At 40.8% G+C, this 19,119-nt stretch overlaps 1 gene segment (V, D, J or C); it reads right to left on the bottom strand.

Moving 5' to 3' along the window:
• Positions 1-9,684: 9,684 nt before the first annotated feature.
• On the bottom strand, positions 9,685-11,495 carry LOC119264338. The segment is given in 3 exon segments: positions 9,685-10,265; positions 10,967-11,030; positions 11,487-11,495. Coding segments are annotated over 3 exon segments (396 nt in total).
• Positions 11,496-19,119: the final 7,624 nt, after the last annotated feature.

The following is a 19,119-nucleotide window of genomic DNA, read 5'->3' as shown; positions in this document are numbered from 1 at the left end:
TGGATTAAGAACGGGATCTCACTCAAGTTCATCTTGCATGAAGCCAGACGACCGAATACTTTTGGCAATATAGTGTAGCTTATATCTTTGCCTTTGTCTAGCACAGTGGTTTTCAGCCTGTGGGCCCCCTAGTGGACCTTTGCGGTACTGCTAAAGGCCGCTTTTTTCAATAAAAACAAGAAACTATGCAGATGTTTTTGTGGTCGTTTATGTGGGATCTAGTGTGATTAAGCAGGCTACCTCACCTGACACTGGCCAACAACTTAGGTTAGTTAGCCAAGACATATCAGGTGACGTAATGTGTCAATTACTTACTTACAAACACTGGTAATAAAAAATCAAATACAGTCTAGCATTTTCTAAAAAGGGTAGCTGGCTAACAGTAGCTGCAGTTTGGCTGGATAATTTGGCTATTGAATTAACTACTACTAGATTATGATTACTGAACATAAGGCTAGTGATCGGTTTGGTCCAAGAGTGTCCTGCAGAGGCAACGGTCTTCCCCTCTGCTTTATACAGGTCTTGTGCTTGAACATGCAGTTCAGTACATTTGTTCTGAAGTCTAGCAGACTGCAACATTTCTCCCTGCAGTATAAAAGCCTTTCTACCCATGCAGAGAGGCTGACCTTGTGGAGAACTATATGACAAGACCACTTCTTTGATCTTGATTTGGTCAATCAATCTATATTAAATAATCCACACCACTCAGGCCCTTGTTGCCTCTTTGTCGGAATAGGACAATTTTGGGCAATCAAGGCATTTTAAATTGCAGCAGTGAGATTTTAAGTAGCACACACATGACAAAATATGTCTTGAGGCTATGATACTGATCATGTAATTGCTGCTGGAAGGTCGCCGGTTCAAGACACCTAACGTCCAACTGCTCCCCGCGCACCGTGGATAGGGCTGCCCACCGCTGCCCTGCCCGTCCCACAGGCAAGTGTGCTCACTGCCCCCTAGTGTGTGTGTGTTCACTAGTGTGTATGTGGTGTTTCACTTCATGGATGGGTGGACTTCCCTCGTTTGTGCGAATTCAAATTCTGGCTAATTCCTCTCTGAAACTGGATCAGTATGTTAGCACTAAACTAACCAAGGCAATGAACATGAACATTCTTGACCTCACTAATGCTCTTGCGGTTTAAGGCAATCTAATTCTCACAGCAATGTTCCAACATCTAGTGCATATCCTTCCCAGAAAAGTAACGGCTTTTGTAAGAAGTGCTATAGATATCGACCTTGGCTTGACTTGACTTGATAAAGAGTACAGGAGAACCAGCTGGAGCTTCATTCATCATTGCAATGGACCGATACTGATTTCTTCATTGGCTATAGCCACCAAACCGTCCACATTTCTTCCCAAATGAATTACTGCTTGTGCATTTCTGGTTAATTGAATAAATAATTTTAGTTTGTAATATTTCCACATACTTTTAAACAGAGCCCACGAAACGACCTGGGGTTAAACATGGACTTGATATTTATTATAATAAGCCTCCTGCCTGTGACATAAACAGAGATTTTTTTTTCCACTCAAATGAATTATCTTGAGATCATTCCATGACTTGGGAATTTTCTGGTACCTGTATTTAAATAACAACAAAAAAAAAACCAAAGGCAAGACAACTAATGCTTAACCAAAGCTTACAAAGTAAATATGTATTAATTCTGAAACATGTTCCAAAGAACACTGCATCAGAAAAGATTTTAGACAAGCGATCATGCAAATAATCTCCACTACTGACCTCCACAAACATCTGAGACCCCCTTATTTTTCCTGTCCACTTAATGCCTTCAGGATCATCTGGGGGAGTGAAATGTCGTATAACGCTCAAATCATTCTGTCTTCTTTCAGAAAACTCTGGTGGGAATCAGAAGAGATTTTATTTCCCCACATCTCTATAAAAAGCTGCACTTTAAACATCAGATTCCACCCTGAGCAGAAACATCTGATCAAACAAGATCAGATAAATATGATCATCTTTACTCAGTGTTGTTAGAAAGATGATTTCCATAGAGGCTCCACTTTGCATGATCAGCCCATGCTTCAGTGCTCTGCTAGTGTTTATAGTCCTGTGAGTTTAACACTTCATGACTGAGAGCTGCTGCCCCACAAACTTCACCCACAGCAACCATGACTTTGGTCTCCATCTTCATCTGGACGCTCACCCTCTGGACTCAAGGTCACTCACTCATTTATCTTTACTATAAATGAACTTCAAAACTTTTTCTAACTTCATATGTACATTTTATTGTCATACACTCTATTCTCTATATTGTATTAATATTGTAACTTTAAATTTAATATTTTTCTCAGGATCCAGTGGTCCAGCTGGACTCTACTGCAGGTGCTGAGGGGGAGGATGGACACACACAATAACACACTCTGTGGAAGAGAGGATACACAAGAGAGGATTCAGTAACACACAACTCATCACAGTAATGTCATGGAGAGCTGTAAAGCTGTAAGATACACTGAACTGTAAATCCATTTCTATGACAGGAGCCTATCAAAAAGCAACTAATGAAAAGGCATCCCATAATCAACTCAAATTAGTCAATATCATCTAATTAATCTGATTCGTCTAAAACAAATGTAAATGTAAAGAAACCACAGAAAATTTCACATGAAAATTCTCATTTTTTGTAGAGAGAAAAGTTTAGTTGCAGTCAAAACACTTTTCTCCAAAATCCACCCTAAATTGACTGTTATTGCATATGTGACATGTCGTGTCCAACAGGAGCCACCAGGGGGAGGTGAAGCTGAAGGGATGGGTGTAGAAATAGTGTTGTGCTATAGAACGCAGAGCTTGCTGAGCTCAACTGAGTTACTTTAATTTACTTGAGCTCGGTCTTCATGGTTATTGAAGCATGGTGAAAAGGATACAACTGGTCTTCGTTTTGGGAGCAGCCAGAGCTCTACTGGAGGGATAGGCTTCACCCTAGTCATCTGGGATCTGTCGTTCTCTGATGGAACATCGAGAGGGCCATCCACTGACTATAAAGCGAAGGCCACATAAGTAGCGCCAAATATAGAAACGCTACAGCTCATCATGCTAGAATTACTGCTGAAAATAAGCCGATTGCTACTTCTACAAATACTTATTCTATAAATACAAATCCTCATACCGCAAACTGCCTTGAGACGCCACTTAGGTTCCTGCCAGTTGAGACTGTGTCTGTTTCCCGAATAAAACAAAGCATCACTAAGTCTTGAAAAGTTTGCTCTAGTAACCTGATTAATATCAGACCAGTTAAACCAGTCTGCAGTGACAGCACCTTTGGTCTAAAACTAGGACTGCTTAGTATAAGATCCTCTACATCTAAAGATTTCACAACCACACTCTAGACTTAATACTGACCTTTGGTGTAGACATAGATAACTTAGCTGTTCTCCCCCAGAGCCCAGCCGTCTCAGACCATGACTTAATCTTTACGAAATCCAGTTTGGTGGTAATGTGCGTTCATCACCATGTTATCAGGTTAAGAGGACTATAACTTCCTCCACAGCTGGCAGCTTTATCAGAAACCTTCCTCAGTTATCAGGTTCTGTCAGCTGCCCATCTGATCCTACCGAGTTAGATATTATGAACAAGTTCTTAGAGGATACTTCTTAGAAGATAATGTAAGTAAAAAGTAAAATAGTATAGCAGAAAAAACTCGTCCCTTGGTATAATGATCACACTCGAGCTTTAAAACAGACGGCCAGACAACTAGAGCGAAAATGGCGTCTGACTGAACTAGAAGTGTTCCAGTCCGCCTGGAAGGAGAACCTTACAGACTATAGAAGAGCTCTTACTGCAGCTCAGCCTGTCTCTCCTCTCTCATAGAAAACAATAAGAACAATCCCAGATTACTATTTAGAACAATTTCTAAACTAACAGAGAACAAAACAGTCACTGAACCCCAGATGCCATCAGCCTATAGCAGCAATGATTTTATGAATTTCTTTAGTGATAAAAAAAAATTAGGCAGAAAATTCTGAATGCACAGTTAAACCTGCTTATAATGCCAGTCTAGACCCTGAGAATATTACAGTCACTGCAGAGGCTGGAATGGTTTACTTTAATTCAAGAAAATGAAATAGTTAAATAGTTTCTTCCGCAAAACCATCGACCTGTATTTTGGACCCGATTCCTACAGGTTTACCCAAGGAAATCTTACCAGAAATAACTAAGCCTATTCTGTCAATAATAAACTCCTCTCTGAGCCTTGGATACATCCCCAAAACTCTTAAATTTGCAGTAATTAGACCGCTGATTAAGAAAGCTAACCTCGATCCCTGTGAACTATTAAACTACAGACCTATCTTAAATCTCGCCTTTATATCTAAGATCCTGGAAAAAGCAGCAGCAAAAATTTCAGTCTGGTTTTAGGCCACATCACAGTACAGAAACAGCACTAGTAAAAATTGTAAATGATCTTTTATTTTGCTCTGACAGAGGAAATGTGTCTCTGCTAGTTCTTCTTGATCTTAGTGCAGCATTTGAGACAATAGGCCACTCTATCCTACTAGATAGACTAGAAAACCTTGTAGGGGTAACAGGAACAGCTCTTTCCTGGTTCAGGTCCTACCTCACTGATCTCTATCAGTTCGTTAATGTAAAGGGTGAATCATCTGTCCTTGTAAAAGTAAAATATGGGGTTCCACAAGGCTCTGTTTTAGGGCCTATATTATTCACAATTCATATGTTACCACTAGACACCATTATCAGTAAACACAGTATAAATTTCCACTGCTATGCCGATGACACTCAGTTATATATATCAAGCAAACCGGATGATAAAATCAAACTTAGCAAGATTGAGGACTGTGTAAAAGACATAAAAGACTGGATGTTGAGTAACTTTCTGCTACTTAACTCAGATAAAACAGAGGTCCTGCTTCTTGGTCCAAAAGCAGCTAGAAACAAACTGTCTAACTTAACACTAGAACTTAACAATCTCTCAGCTGCATCGAGCTCATCTGTTAAAAATCTTGGTGTCGTGACAGACGCTGATCTGTCCTTCGACGCACATATAACTAATATCACTAGAACAGCCGTCCTGCATCTCCGCAATATCGTCAAATTAAGAAATGCATGATCTCTACAGGACGCAGAAAAGCTAGTTCATGCATTCATTACTTTAAGGCTGGACACTGTAATGCCCTGCTGTCTGGATGTCCCAGCAAAAGCCTCAATAAGCTTCAGCTGGTCCAGAACGCTGCAGCCAGAGTCTCACAGGAACCAGAAAGTTTGACCAGGTCAGCCCAGTTTTATCAGCCCTGCACTGGTTACCAGTTAAATTTCGCATTGATTATAAAATCCTATCACTGACCTATAAAGCTCTAAATGGACTCGCCCCTCAGTACCTGAGTGAGCTCCTCTCCCACTATGAACCATCACGCCTACTGAGATCACAAGGTGCTGCTCACTACTGGTACCTAGAACTAATAAAGCTCCATCAGGGGGCGGAGCTTCTCATACAAAGCCCCCCAGCTCTGGAATAATCTTCCTGTTAATGTTCAGGACTCAGACTCAGCCTTAGTCTTTAAGTCTAGGCTAAAAACTCACTTGTACAGTGGAGCATTTGGTGATTAGTCTCCCTGTCAGATCTGGACCTGCCGGAGTCTCTGCTGCTCTGTTTTACTGTAATCTGTGGTCAGCCACTCTTTACAGAACTGACTCTGTGGTCAGCCACTCTTTACAGAACTGACTCTGTTTTTTTCTTTCCTTTCTCTGCCGAGTTGATCAGCTGCCCATCCTGTGAGTCTGATGCTGTTGCCTCTTCTGCCTTGATTGGTGCTGCTGCTCTCCAGCCTTCTGGACCGGTTTGACCACCACTGAGCTTCTTGCTGTACAGCGCTGTGCAGTCCTCACCCTCAGATCTTCTCTTTTTCTTATTTTGTACTATAATGCTTCATACTAATAATGTTTGCTATCCGGTGTCGGCCAGAGGAGGATGGGTTCCCCTTCTGAGTCTTGGTTCCTCTCAAGGTTTCTTCCTCTTTTAAGAAGATTTCCTTGCCACTGTCGCCACTGGCTTGCTAATGGGGGCTCGGACCCGGATTTTTCTTTTCTTTTTCTTGGTTATTCTTTTTTCTTGAATGCCGATTGTTCTGTAAAGCTGCTTTGTGACAACACCTGATGTAAAAAGTGCCATATAAATAAACTTTGCTTTGCTTTGATTTATGCATGCACATATTCTGTCATCCACTCCAGTACTTTATCAGTCAGTCACACTGAAATGTGGCCAGTGCCCCATGGAGTCAAATGGTATCTCTGTGAATTGTTACATCTCCTAAGGCAGGAGTGTCCAATCTTATCCTCAAAGGGCTGGTATGGCTACAGGGTTTAGTCCAACAAAGCAGGAGATCACCTGATCAGCAGTTTGAAGACTGAAACCAACCGATTAAAGAAGTGGAATCAGGTGAGCTCCGGCTTGCTTTGAGTGAAAACCTGCAGCCACACCAGTCCTTTGTGGATGAGATTGGACACCCCTGCCCTGTAGTGTTTATTAACCAATGTCCCAAGTGTTCTCTTGTCCTTTGTATGAAGCCCTATCATATCGCCCCAGCAACATGGTGATGAAGACTCTGTAGCAGTTTTATTAGGCCAGCATTTTCTTATTGAGATGGATCTGATTCTGAATCTTTGTGAGGACTGCTGGGTAAAGCAGTCTTCTCCTTCTCCTTCTCCTCCTGTGTTTTGTTGGTGTGTGGCAAACCTGTTATGTGGTGCTTTACCACCACTTACTGGACTGCAGCATGGAGTGCCAGGACTGTGATATAATAGCAGAATTATCCATTAAAAAAACTTCTTTAATTTCACTTTCAATTTCATGAATTCTATCAAACAACCCTGTAATTTTCAGAAACCTTATCACTTTTACTTGCACATTCCCTGTTATATTTTGCAACAGCTTCTTCATTGTTAACATATGTATGTCCTTCTCATTGTTCAGGAGGAAGAGGTGACGTATTCCCAGTTTTTAAGATAAATATTTAGAACATGGCCTTAAAGGTGTGATTAAACCTCAAGATCATTATCTTTTTAAATAAGACCAACATTTGTTATGATTAGGAAATATCTATAATATCTGCTTTGATGAAGACTTTGTTCATACTCTGAAGCAATCTAGGTATGGAATTTGTTAACCTTAATCCTACTCTTGGTATTCTAGGTGGGACGATGTTTTAATAGCCAAAAATATTTACACTCATGTAAATTTAGCTGCAACATTGATGAGTCTGGTTTTGATATGTACTTCACTTTTTGGATTGATGTTTCATGTTTAATCCATTATTATTATATTCATATACGTAACTCAACTGATGAAGGCCTTGATAACTACTTGATGAGATGAACAAGTTCTGGAACTGAGATACTGCAAGTTATCAGCACTAAAGGAAGAAGTGAAACCAGCCCCCCACAGCCCACCCAGCTGAACACAAACAAGCAGTTTTAAGCAGTAAACAGTCAGACAGAGAGAGAGAGAGAGAGAGAGAGAGAGAGAGAGAGAGAGAGACAGAGAGAGAGAGAGAGAGAGAGAGAGAGACAGAGAGAGAGAGAGAGACAGAGAGAGAGACAGAGAGAGAGAGAGAGAGAGACAGAGACAGAGAGAGAGAGAGAGAGAGAGAGAGAGAGAGAGAGACAGAGAGAGAGAGAGAGAGAGAGAGTGAACAGAGAGAGAGGGAGAGAGAGAGGGAGAGAGAGAGAGAGAGACAGAGAGAGATTGAGAGAGAGGGAGAGAGAGAGACAGAGAGAGAGAGAGACAGAGAGAGAGAGAGACAGAGAGAGAGAGAGAGACAGAGAGAGAGAGAGAGAGAGACAGAGAGAGAGAGAGAGAGAGAGAGAGAGAGACAGAGAGAGAGAGACAGAGACAGAGAGAGAGAGAGAGAGAGAGAGAGAGAGAGAGAGAGAGAGAGAGAGAGAGAGAGAGAGAGCAGTGGGGTGGAACTCAGATCTGCATGAACAGGCCTGAGTCGTCCTCTTTCTCCCAGAATAGAGCAGCACTTTCACCAGATGTTCAGCTTCATTCAGCCAAACTCCCTCAAGATCAACACACAGCACTGCACTGAATCTCCAGCTGAACTCCCTCTCTAACAACACTGACCATCACCATTCATCACAGTAAAGAACTCAAAAGAACTGGAAACTATGCAGCGCCTGAATCAGTGTTGGTATATTTATCTTCAGAACATTTTACTGCAGAACATACATGTGGATGCAATAGGTTAACAGTGTTAGAGCGCAATACAAAAACCTCCCTCAGCTGTACAGGAACTGCTCTGACTCAGAAACTCTCACTGATCTGAGAACAGCTGCTAAAGCTGCACTCAGCTGAACTCATCAACTCCAAAACACTACAGTAGTGAGCACTGTTCTCTCTTTGGGGGGTTCTCCTCACTGTGGAACAGGATCTTCAGCAGGAGATGGAACATCTCACTAGTAGCAGGAATGTCTGGAGTAAAGCAGCAGCATGATTATATAATGCATATCCACAGTGTTGTGAAAACATATTCCAAATACAGATATAAACTCTCTATTCAGTCCAATTTAAAAAGCAACTACACTTATTAGACTGACTCTGAAGAGGAACTCATAAAGCATTTTCTTTACAAACACTGACATTCCTGTTAAAGCCTGAGTAGACTGATAAATCGCTGATAGAACCAATGATTTAGCTCACATATAGAAAACATTTGATTGATTTATGAAGATAGAGTTTCACTATTTGACACATTAGTTTCTAGATATTTTCCCTCTTTTGTCAAATACTCCAGATGGAGTTAGACACTTACTTGTCGAGTAAATTGGGGTGCATTTCGAAGTCATAATGTTAATTTATTATTAAACTTTTAAGAGCAATCATGTCATGACCACCATGGTAACTGACCTGTAACACCTGTAACTGACCTGTTTACACCTGATTATATAACAAGAGGCCTAACTGTGTTATTGTATACAGTACTGTATATATGTCGTAGACACCTAAGTGCAATGTTTAAAACCATTTATTTTTTTTATATATTATATTATAGTTTTAATGAGTATTCAATAGAATAGATGCATATAAACATAAATGCAGTAAAACTATCAAGAATTTCTTATTGTGAAAAGTTTGCCTGTATATTTCTCCTGAACACCTGCAACATGGATTTATTAAATTCCATCAGCAGCACCTAATTTAATATAATGATGTACTGATTAGATAAAGCAAGTATTGTATTAGAACTAAAATTAATTCCAGGTTTGTCGTGGAGAAGGCAGGAAATGGTTAAACAGTGGTAATAAAAGCACTGCTTATTTTGTTAATGTTATGTGCATTTGCTCTAATATTAGTCTTATTCTGATCAAATAAACAATCAATGACCAGATTAAAAAAATGTAATTTTATCAGGTGTCTGAAACTTTTGCATAGTTCTGTCTTCTGTAATATCCAACTAAAAGCTAAATTCCCTACAGTTTTAAATATTTGGAAATAAAGAGGGTTGTGGGGTAGTCCTGGGGCAGAAGCAGTGAGACGGGGGAAGGTCCTGCTCAGAGGGGTAGCAGTGAAAAGGGGGGTGCTACTGCTCAGGAGAGCAGCAGTGGAGTGAAGAAAATGATATAAAAAATCTGAATTAAGTAGAAATGACAACAGCAGAGTTTTCTTTTTACTTCATGTGCCATAATTTATAAAATGAACAAGGAAACAAATAACTGCATTTTATCCAATTGCTTTATTTTTAACAGGAAACAAAAGCTTTAAAAGATGAGAAAACAATATGATTTCATAAACAAAGTAGCAATCTGACATTAATTGTATATTTTGAGAGCAATAAAAGACTGGATATTTAGAACAAAGCTCTTATGATAATGATGAGGAAGTGATGATGAAGATCAGAGCATTAAGCAGAGCCATGATTGAGCTCACTGAAGATCAAGAGGAGCTCTAGCAGCTCAACACACGCGTGGACGCTCACTGCCCAGTGCATTGCTCTCTCCTCAGGGTTTGGCTGACAGGAGTCTGGGAGTCCTTGGTGGCCTCACAGGTCACTGTCTTCTTTAGCCACTGGTCCTCCTGGAGGGTCAGGGTGCTGCTCCAGCTGTAGAGGCCGTCGTCCTTCTGCAGAAGCCCGGGGCTCTGGCTAACCCCCGAGCTCCAGCTGCTCCCGTCCACCTTCCAGCTCAGCCTCCAGTCTGAGGGGAAGCCCTTGTTGGCCAAACACACGAGTGTGGCCTTCCCCTGCTGCAGCTCCACGCTGGAGGGGGGCAGGACCGTGAGGGTGGGCGCAGCCACACCTAGGACACACACACAGTTTCATTTCCCTTATTTCTAACAGAGCACAACTGAGTTCAGTGATGCATTAAAAACCAAACTCTAATTACAACCTTAAACTCACCCGTTTCACACACAAACTCATATTTCCAATCACATTCATAGCTGCACTTCATTTCCATTTTCATTAGAAAATATGACTGAATTTCACTCAGTAAAACTCAGACACTCTGCACATCCTGTGATGGGAAATTTGAAATGGAACATGATTTTATTTCCTCCAAAACAATAAATAATCCCTAAATAAATGGAGCTGCAGTCTCCATGTACTATGGCTTCAAAGCTTTAGAGCAGAAAACGCCGCTCATAATAACCTCCACATTGTGGCTTCCAGATGGAGACAGAACTGCTGTAATGGAGCCCAACACTGACACTACAATCCAGCTCTACATCTGATCTTTTTAAAGAAATGTCATTACTGAACACTTCACAGGAAACCTTTAGGAAATATTAGTGTTTTAAAGAAAAGAAATCCAGTTCAGAAACAGGAGCTCGTGGTAAAGCCTAAAGCTCCACGCTCGCCACACTTCAGCCAAGTTCTAATGAAATACATTCAAATTTGGATCAGAACTGATTTAGAAGAACATCAAGTACGTCTGTACTGTTGATCCATAATCATTTTAATAAAAGATTCCTTTTGAATAAGGAGGAAAAGTGGACTTACTTCCAACTGACAGTTTGGTTCCTCCACCAAAAGTGGCCCACAGTGATACAAACTGGTTTACTGGCTGTACAAAAACCTCCTGCTCTAAACACGCCGCTCTCTTCAGCCTCTACATGCACTATTTCTGACCTATAATACAATATTAATGGATTTTGCAGCTATTGATAAAAACAGTCAATGTCCAAACCTGTTGAACTATTAGTTCTCAAAAATAATTATTTTTAAGTATTAAACTAAACTAAGGATGTGTGTTATTCTTGTTATTCTTTTTAAACATATTAAAACATATAAATTCTATGTATATACATATTGGTTACATTTGCAAGTACAATTAGACTAAATTATATCAAATGAAAAGATGTTTAATGGCAATAATGTTAAAATGTATCTACCACTGTTTTGTTTGCAAAGTGTCCCAACCAGAAAATTTAAAAAATAATCATTTGATAAGTAAGCATTCAATTTGCTGTAATTGATGACAACTGGAAAAACTTTCAAGAACTATTTATATGATTCCTACCGTTTTCATTGTGTTTCCTCCACCAAAAAGTCCTTCAGCCCTGATGTAAACAGATACTGTGGCAATAGTTGCAGAAAACCTCAAATGAAAGGCAGTTAAAATTGAATAAAATTCCACACTGAGCAGAAACCTCTGATCAAACCAGATCAAATAAATATGATCATCTTTACTCAGTGTTGTTAGAAAGACGATTTCCAGAGATGCTCCACTTTGCATGATCAGCCCACGCTTCAGTGCTCTGCTAGTGTTTATAGTCCTGTGAGTTTAACACTTCATGACTGAGAGCTGCTGCCCCACAAACTTCACCCACAGCAACCATGACTTTGATCTCCATCTTCATCTGGATGCTCACCCTCTGGACTCCAGGTGATACACTCTGTAGGGAACTCTTTTTTTATTAGAAGGGCTTGTATTAAAACCTATTACTTACAATCAATGAGTACATAAATTCAAATGTCAGTGTGGAAAGAATATAGACAGCAAACACATCTGTGAAGTATTTAAATAGTGTAAAAATTGTTTTTGTATTTTTTTCTCAGGATCCAGGGGTCAGGTGACTGTGACTCAGACTCCTGCAGTAACAGCTACTTCAGGAAAAACAGTTACTATTGGCTGTAGAACCAACCGTGCAGTGTATAGATGGAATGGAATGGACTATCTTGCTTGGTATGTGCAGAAACCTGGAGAAGCTCCTAAACTTCTGATATTTGATGCTAACAGGAGGCCATCAGGTATTCCAGCTCGTTTCAGTGGCAGTGGATCTGGATCTGACTTCACTCTGACCATCAGTAATGTCCAAACTGAAGATGCCGGAGATTACCATTGCCATAGTGTGCACGAGATCAGGGGTATGGGTCCATACACACAGTGATTAGTAGGTGTACAAAAACCCCCCTCAGTCCAGCTGCACAGAGACTGCACTGCTGCAGCTGGACTCTACTGCAGGTGCTGAGGGGGAGATGCACTCAATAACACACCTCAGTGACACTCAGTACAAACAACACATGCATCTAAGACTCAGTTTGACTATGTTGGTATCTGTGGGTGGCAATATTAAGGGAATTTCCACTTTATTGTTCACAGTGGGTTTTTTTTTTTCACATTCCCATTCCTTTAGGAAAGATATGGGATCCTGCGCAAGTCTGGTACCATAAGTGTATCAGCATATCAGGTTAATTTACCTAATTGAGTAATATATGACCAATACAACCAATTTGGTAAACACTGCAGTTGAGCAGATCCCATAACTTTTAAAGAGCTTGGTCCAGCATTTGTTTTGGCAGTTGATGACATTGAACAGTTTAGTGAACTGACCAACAGTCTTTACTGTACTCAAACACTTCTGTCCTTTCCAGTGACCCTTGTGCTACTTTTATCTTGATGTCAGTGAAGGCATCTGCTCTGGGGTGATATTATTTTTAAGTCAGCTGGACAGAGGAAAGATGATATCCTACTTTGGTGGAATTGTGGAACAGAAATGACCTGATTGAATGACCCCATTAAAGTGTCCCCACTTTATTTCGGGTCACGTCACCCCCTAGACTGCATCCCAAGTGCTCAATTCACCATTGAACAAGCATTTCTGCCAAGTCAGCAATTTGGATCTAAAGAGGATGTATTGCAGAAGAAGGTTACAATATTTAGGTATGCAGCCAAGTGTTTTGCTTTCCAGTACCTTGTATATCAACCACTGAAATGGGACTGGTGATGCAAAGAGGTGTCACTGTAACCTGGATCATAAGTATAGCAGCACAAGGCCAAACAGAGCAGTCAATAATAAGCATGTTTTTTAGAAACTCTTTTGAAGAACATTTATAACGCCTTGGAAGTGATGCTGTTTCCATCATTCCAGGATATCCCTCTGTAGTGATGGTCTCCACTGCCTTTTTCTTTCCTCTTGAGCTGGAAAAGTGAGCTGCTTCTAGCCTTTCAGTGCAGTTTTCTCCCTGTAACAGCTCCTCTTCCTCAGACCCTCAGCCAGAGCCTGTCAGCTTCTGTAAAGTTTGTCTCTTACTCCCTGAGGACAGAAAAATCTAAACAAACACCATTTCAGTGAATTTAACCCACACATTATTTACAGAGAAGGGGGTTCTAGACCGTAGTATCATAAAATTGTATTAACGTGTCAGCAAGTTTACACAGCCAGACCAGTAGCCAAACTAACTCAGCAGAGAGGCAAGTAAAATACGACCACAGGGACTTTTTGAAGCAATCTACAAATGCAAATATGGTACATATGTTAAACAAAGATGGTGTAACATCCTGTACTGGGTAATATTCTCTTTGTCTGTTTTCCTCCCTTGTTTCCCTTCCCTCATGTCTTTCCTGCTCCTCCCTTGCTTCGCCACTTTTGCCATGACTCTCACCTGTATCTGACCTGTTGCCCTGCCCTGTGACTGTTCCCAGGTGGTTTTGTATTCAATCGCTCCAGTATTTATACCTCTTCTGTTTGTCCCTCCTTTGCTTGGCACTATGAGTTTATTTTGTGCTTTTTCAGATTCCATTGTGTTTGTTTCAGTTTATTTCATAGTTTCTTAGGTAGTTTTCTGGTTTAGCCTCTTTTTTCCCTTGACGCCTTCATCCTGGACACCACAAACCGCCAGCATTTACTTGCACCTCACGTATCCTTCATCTTTCAAGATGTTACATTTATTCCTATTTTAGTCTTTTCAGTGTCAGTATAATCTAGTGTAATATTTATCGTTCACATGCACTGCTTGACATTTCAAATTTATTAAGTATTAACTTAATGTTTAATTTTTAAAACTTTTTTGGAAGTCTTGCCTCAAATCTCAATGTTCTGTAATAACTGTAGCAGCATGAGGACTTTAAAGATATTTTCTAATACAGCCACTGCTAAGATATATGTGGATTTTCTCGCTGTACCATTACTGCTCTGTACACTGGAGCTTCATTCCCCACTGCACTTATTACACTGTTTATACTCCCATTACTTCCCTCAGAAGAACCTCACTACATGGTCTTCTACAGGACCATCACATCATGATCCATTTCAGACTCCATTGCTCTGTTAATCAGCAACATTAGACTCTGAACTGAGTCTCTTTTACACCAGCTTAGGATACTAAACCACACAGCACTGTGACTCTGATACACTGACAGTTAGATCAGGATAGCTGACTCACATCCTGGAGGCAGAGGCACTAAAGGAAGAAGTGAAACCAGCCCCCCCACAGCCCACCCAGCTGAAAACAAACAAGCAGTTTAAAACAGTAAACAGTCAGAGAGAGAGAGAGAGAGAGAGAGAGAGAGAGAGAGAGAGAGAGAGAGAGAGACAGAGAGAGAGACAGAGAGAGAGAGAGAGACAGAGAGAGAGAGAGAGACAGAGAGAGAGATAGAGAGAGACAGTGAGAGAGAGAGACAGAGAGAGACAGTGAGAGAGAGAGAGAGAGAGACAGAGAGAGAGAGAGAGAGAGAGAGAGAGAGAGAGAGAGAGCAGTGGGGTGGAACTCAGATCTGCATGAACAGGCCTGAGTCGTCCTCTTTCTCCCAGAATAGAGCAGCACTTTCACCAGATGTTCAGCTTCATTCAGCCAAACTCCCTCAAGATCAACACACAGCACTGCACTGAATCTCCAGCTGAACTCCCTCTCTAACAACACTGACCATCACCATTCATCACAGTAAAGAACTCACAACGTCCAGAATGAAGCTTTATTTCAGCTCAGCAGCAGCACAGCTACAGCAGCAGGACGCTGAACAGAGCACAGACAGAAACACCAGCACTGTGTAGAGGTTAAACTCTGCTGTAGCTGCATGTGAAAGCAGCTCTATGGTCAGCTCAATCTTGGAGCTTCTAACCTTCACAGTGGCTCTTTAGGAATGAGACAAACATCTCCCCCTTTTCCCAGAGTGCTTTGCTGAGGGTCAGGGTGCGGCTGTGACTGTAGTGTGTGTGTGTGTGTGTGTGTGTACAATAATACAGTGATACAATATATTTGTACAGTAATAATTATGAGTCACAGCAAAATCAGACTGCACTGTGATTTAGTGACTCCCAGTTCTATTCAGTAACTGGACATCTCGTTTGAAAGCTCAATTGTTTCTAATATCTGTTTTTTCCCTGATTTTTCTTTGTCATTGCCACAGTTTATGGAGAATGTATTGTAACTCATTTCCATAGAGGCTCCACTTTGCATGATCATCCCATGCTTCAGTGCTCTGCTAGTGTTTATAGTCCTGTGAGTTTAACACTTCATGACTGAGAGCTGCTGCCCCACAAACTTCACCCACAGCAACCATGACTTTGGTCTCCATCTTCATCTGGACGCTCACCCTCTGGACTCAAGGTCACTCACTCATTTACCTTTGTGTAAATTCATTTCTGTCCTGTTTGATGTACATTTTGTTGTATTTTACGTTTTATACAATATTTCTTTTAATATTTTCATCCTTTTTTTCTTTTATTTTCTCAGGATCCAGTGGTCAGGTGACTGTGACTCAGACTCCTGCAGTGAAAACTGTTCCTCCAGGAGACTCAGTTACCATCAGCTGTAGAACCAGCACTGCAGTGCATGTTTGGAGCACATATCACTATCTAGCCTGGTATCAGCAGAAACCTGGAGACGCTCCTAAACTCCTGATCTATGCTGCTAACAACAGACAGTCAGGTGTTCCAGCTCGTTTCAGTGGCAGTGGATCTGGATCTGACTTCACTCTGACCATCAGTAATGTCCAGACTGAAGATGCAGGAGATTATTACTGTCAGAGTGAACACAGTATCAGTGGTAGCTACGTGTTCCCACAGTGTTTAGTAGGCGTACAAAAACCCCCCTCAGTCCAGCTGCACAGAGACTGCACTGCTGCAGCTGGACTCTACTGCAGGTGCTGAGGGGGAGGATGGACACACACAATAACACACTCTGTGGAAATCAGGACTTTAGATGGAGTTTGTTCTTCTGTTCATTAGACTGGAAATGCTTTGTGATTTTAGGGGTTTATTTCCTGATCTCCACAGGTCTGGAACTAGCTCTAGAGTTCAGCTCCAGTCTCATTTATTCTAAAGTTTATTATAAGGATCTGGACAGATTACCAAATGGATGTTTCCCTCAGTCCTGAGAAAGAGGGAGTCCCTGAAGAAGTCCTTCAACAAACTCAGACTCATCAGCTTTTAGTAGGAGATCATATTCAGAGGTCAGTAGACTGTAAACAGTAATTCATCTGTTTATCCTCAAATAATTACTTCATGTGGTAACAATCATCGTTTCTGGCCTCATTCAGTTGAAATAACACATTTAGAGTGTTTATTTAAGTAAAACCAGTTCACTCAAATTTTACAGCATGAAGACCTTCAGACTCCTCCAGTAATGTTCAGAGACAGACATGAAGTTCAGATCTTTACTGAATTCTCTGTAAAACTGAAACACTAAACTATGGAAACAGAATGTCTGTTATAAGCTTTGAACATCTGAGTTTAAGTCAGAGCTGCTATAAAACTCTACATGTGCACCACCGTTAGCTTGGAGCTAACATTACATTACAAACCGCTTAGATGTGCTAAACTAGACGTCCACATGAACTGATTCAAATGAATCCTGTCCCCTCAACATTTAACGTCTACAGCAGATCACTGTTCCTGTTATTGATTTATTTATTTATTTATGACTGATTTTCTACAGTAATGACCTGAACTGAAGGTCTAGCTCTAAAAGTCCCAGTTCAGGACTGAGTTCTATAGAGAAACTCAGAGTTCTGATAGATTTTGGATCTGATCTTTTTATTTACTCCTATTTAATTTATAGTTTTACTGCTACTTCAGTCATGATTTCACTGAAGGATCAACACTTTCACTGGAGTCTGATTTGAAGCTGCTCTTTCTCTCTCAACACCTTTCACACTACACGACTTACACTGTTGTTCTGTGTTCCTACAGTGCAGAACCTCCCAGGAGTCTAACTGGATCCACCCTGGGGTCTGACTCCAAAGTCAGAGATGTCACCAATCAAAAGCTGTAAGGATGCCGATTAATAAACTCTGAACAGAGAATCAGTAACACATCAACATATCAGTAGTAGTGATCCATCTGAACACATTAAAGTAAATATCTTGATGTTCTGTTGACACATTACTGACACTAAGTAGATGTAGTGTTGATTCATTACATGAAGCAGACTTTATATGGGACTTACTTTAAGCAAAACATATATAGTTGTATATAACCTATATATACACACACTGATGGTAAAAATAGTCAGTAAAATGTACCAAGATATTTCAGTAAATGTTTATGTATTATGATTTGAAAATACTCAGGAGTACAAATCTGTCAATATTTTACTTTAGTACATGAAGTTGAATAAATATCAATAATTACTGCCCAACTCTGCATTTTACAATACTACAACTCAAATCTCCCACTGCTTCTGTTGATCGAGGTGTTCCACAGGGTTCTTTTCTGGGCCCCTTTCTCTTCTTAAATTTATACACTTCTATCAGTATTGACTCAGTTTTCATTGTTTCACTGATGGAGAAATTGGAATCAGCCACCACCCTCCCTCTCTAACAGTCTTTATCTGTCCCTAATAATTTTGTCGAAACCAACTGTGAAATCATTTTTGATAGAGTTAAAAAAAAACTCACAAACTCTTCATGATCATGGCGTCATATTTGATTCCTCACTCACTTCTGAATCCCATATTATCTCACTGATCCAGACTGTCTTCTACCACCTTCCTCATATCTCCAGACTCCGCCCCATGATTATCAGCAGTGCTGCAGAAATGTAGATTAGATCTTTATCAGTTCCACCTTCATTACTATAATGACCTTCTTAGTGGACTCCCAGTTAAACTCCTCCCTAAATACCAGTCTGTTCAGAACTCAGCAGCTGGAGTCCTCACTCACACTAAGCACTCTGCCCTCATCACACCTGCTCTCCATAACCTGCACTGCTTATCTGCCCCTTTGTGTGGTCAATACAGGCTGCTGCTCATGACCTTCACACACATACATGGCCTTGACCTTCATACCTTACTGACCTCCTCCATCTCTACACGCCAGCTCGGACACTCAGGTCTTCTGGAGCTGGTCTGATTAGAGTGACAATAATTGTATTAATACATATACTATCATGGCCTTCAGTCGGCTGATCCTCTGTCCTTTTCTATCTCCATGCAATCTTCCTTTCCTCTTTACTCTATTAATGAATGCTGTCCAGTAGAGATGCTCTCAAATTACAGTTACTCTCTCTTTAAAGCTTCTGAAGCTCATGCCTCCTTGAAGACCTGGCTTGTACCTTCTTCTCACTCCTGTCCTTGTTCCACTCCTGAGCTCCAGGTCATGAGAGCAGTAGGCTGCCACCTTCAGTAGCTTTAGAAGAAACCTGGCCTTAACGTTCAGCTCATCGCATGCAGTGAAGAAGTTGGCAGATCTGACATCAGTGTTTCCTGTTCACACCACATGTCTTCTATGATCAGCAGTGTTCATTTCAGGCCTCTGTCACTCTTTACCACAGTTAACAAACCCATTCACACCCTGCATCTAATGTTTCTGGCTCTGCTGAGCTATCTGAGGAACTTCTCCTGTTTCTTCAGTATAAAACTGCTTCTACACATAACCTTTTCAGGAGTTTATCTCGGAGACCACAACATACCAGTTAAATCCTTCCAGTGCC

Source organism: Pygocentrus nattereri, chromosome 11 (assembly GCF_015220715.1).
Source record: "Pygocentrus nattereri isolate fPygNat1 chromosome 11, fPygNat1.pri, whole genome shotgun sequence".
Lineage (NCBI taxonomy): Eukaryota > Metazoa > Chordata > Actinopteri > Characiformes > Serrasalmidae > Pygocentrus > Pygocentrus nattereri.
The sequence above is the reverse complement of the archived record's forward strand: the minus strand, read 5'-3'. Positions and strand labels throughout refer to the sequence as shown.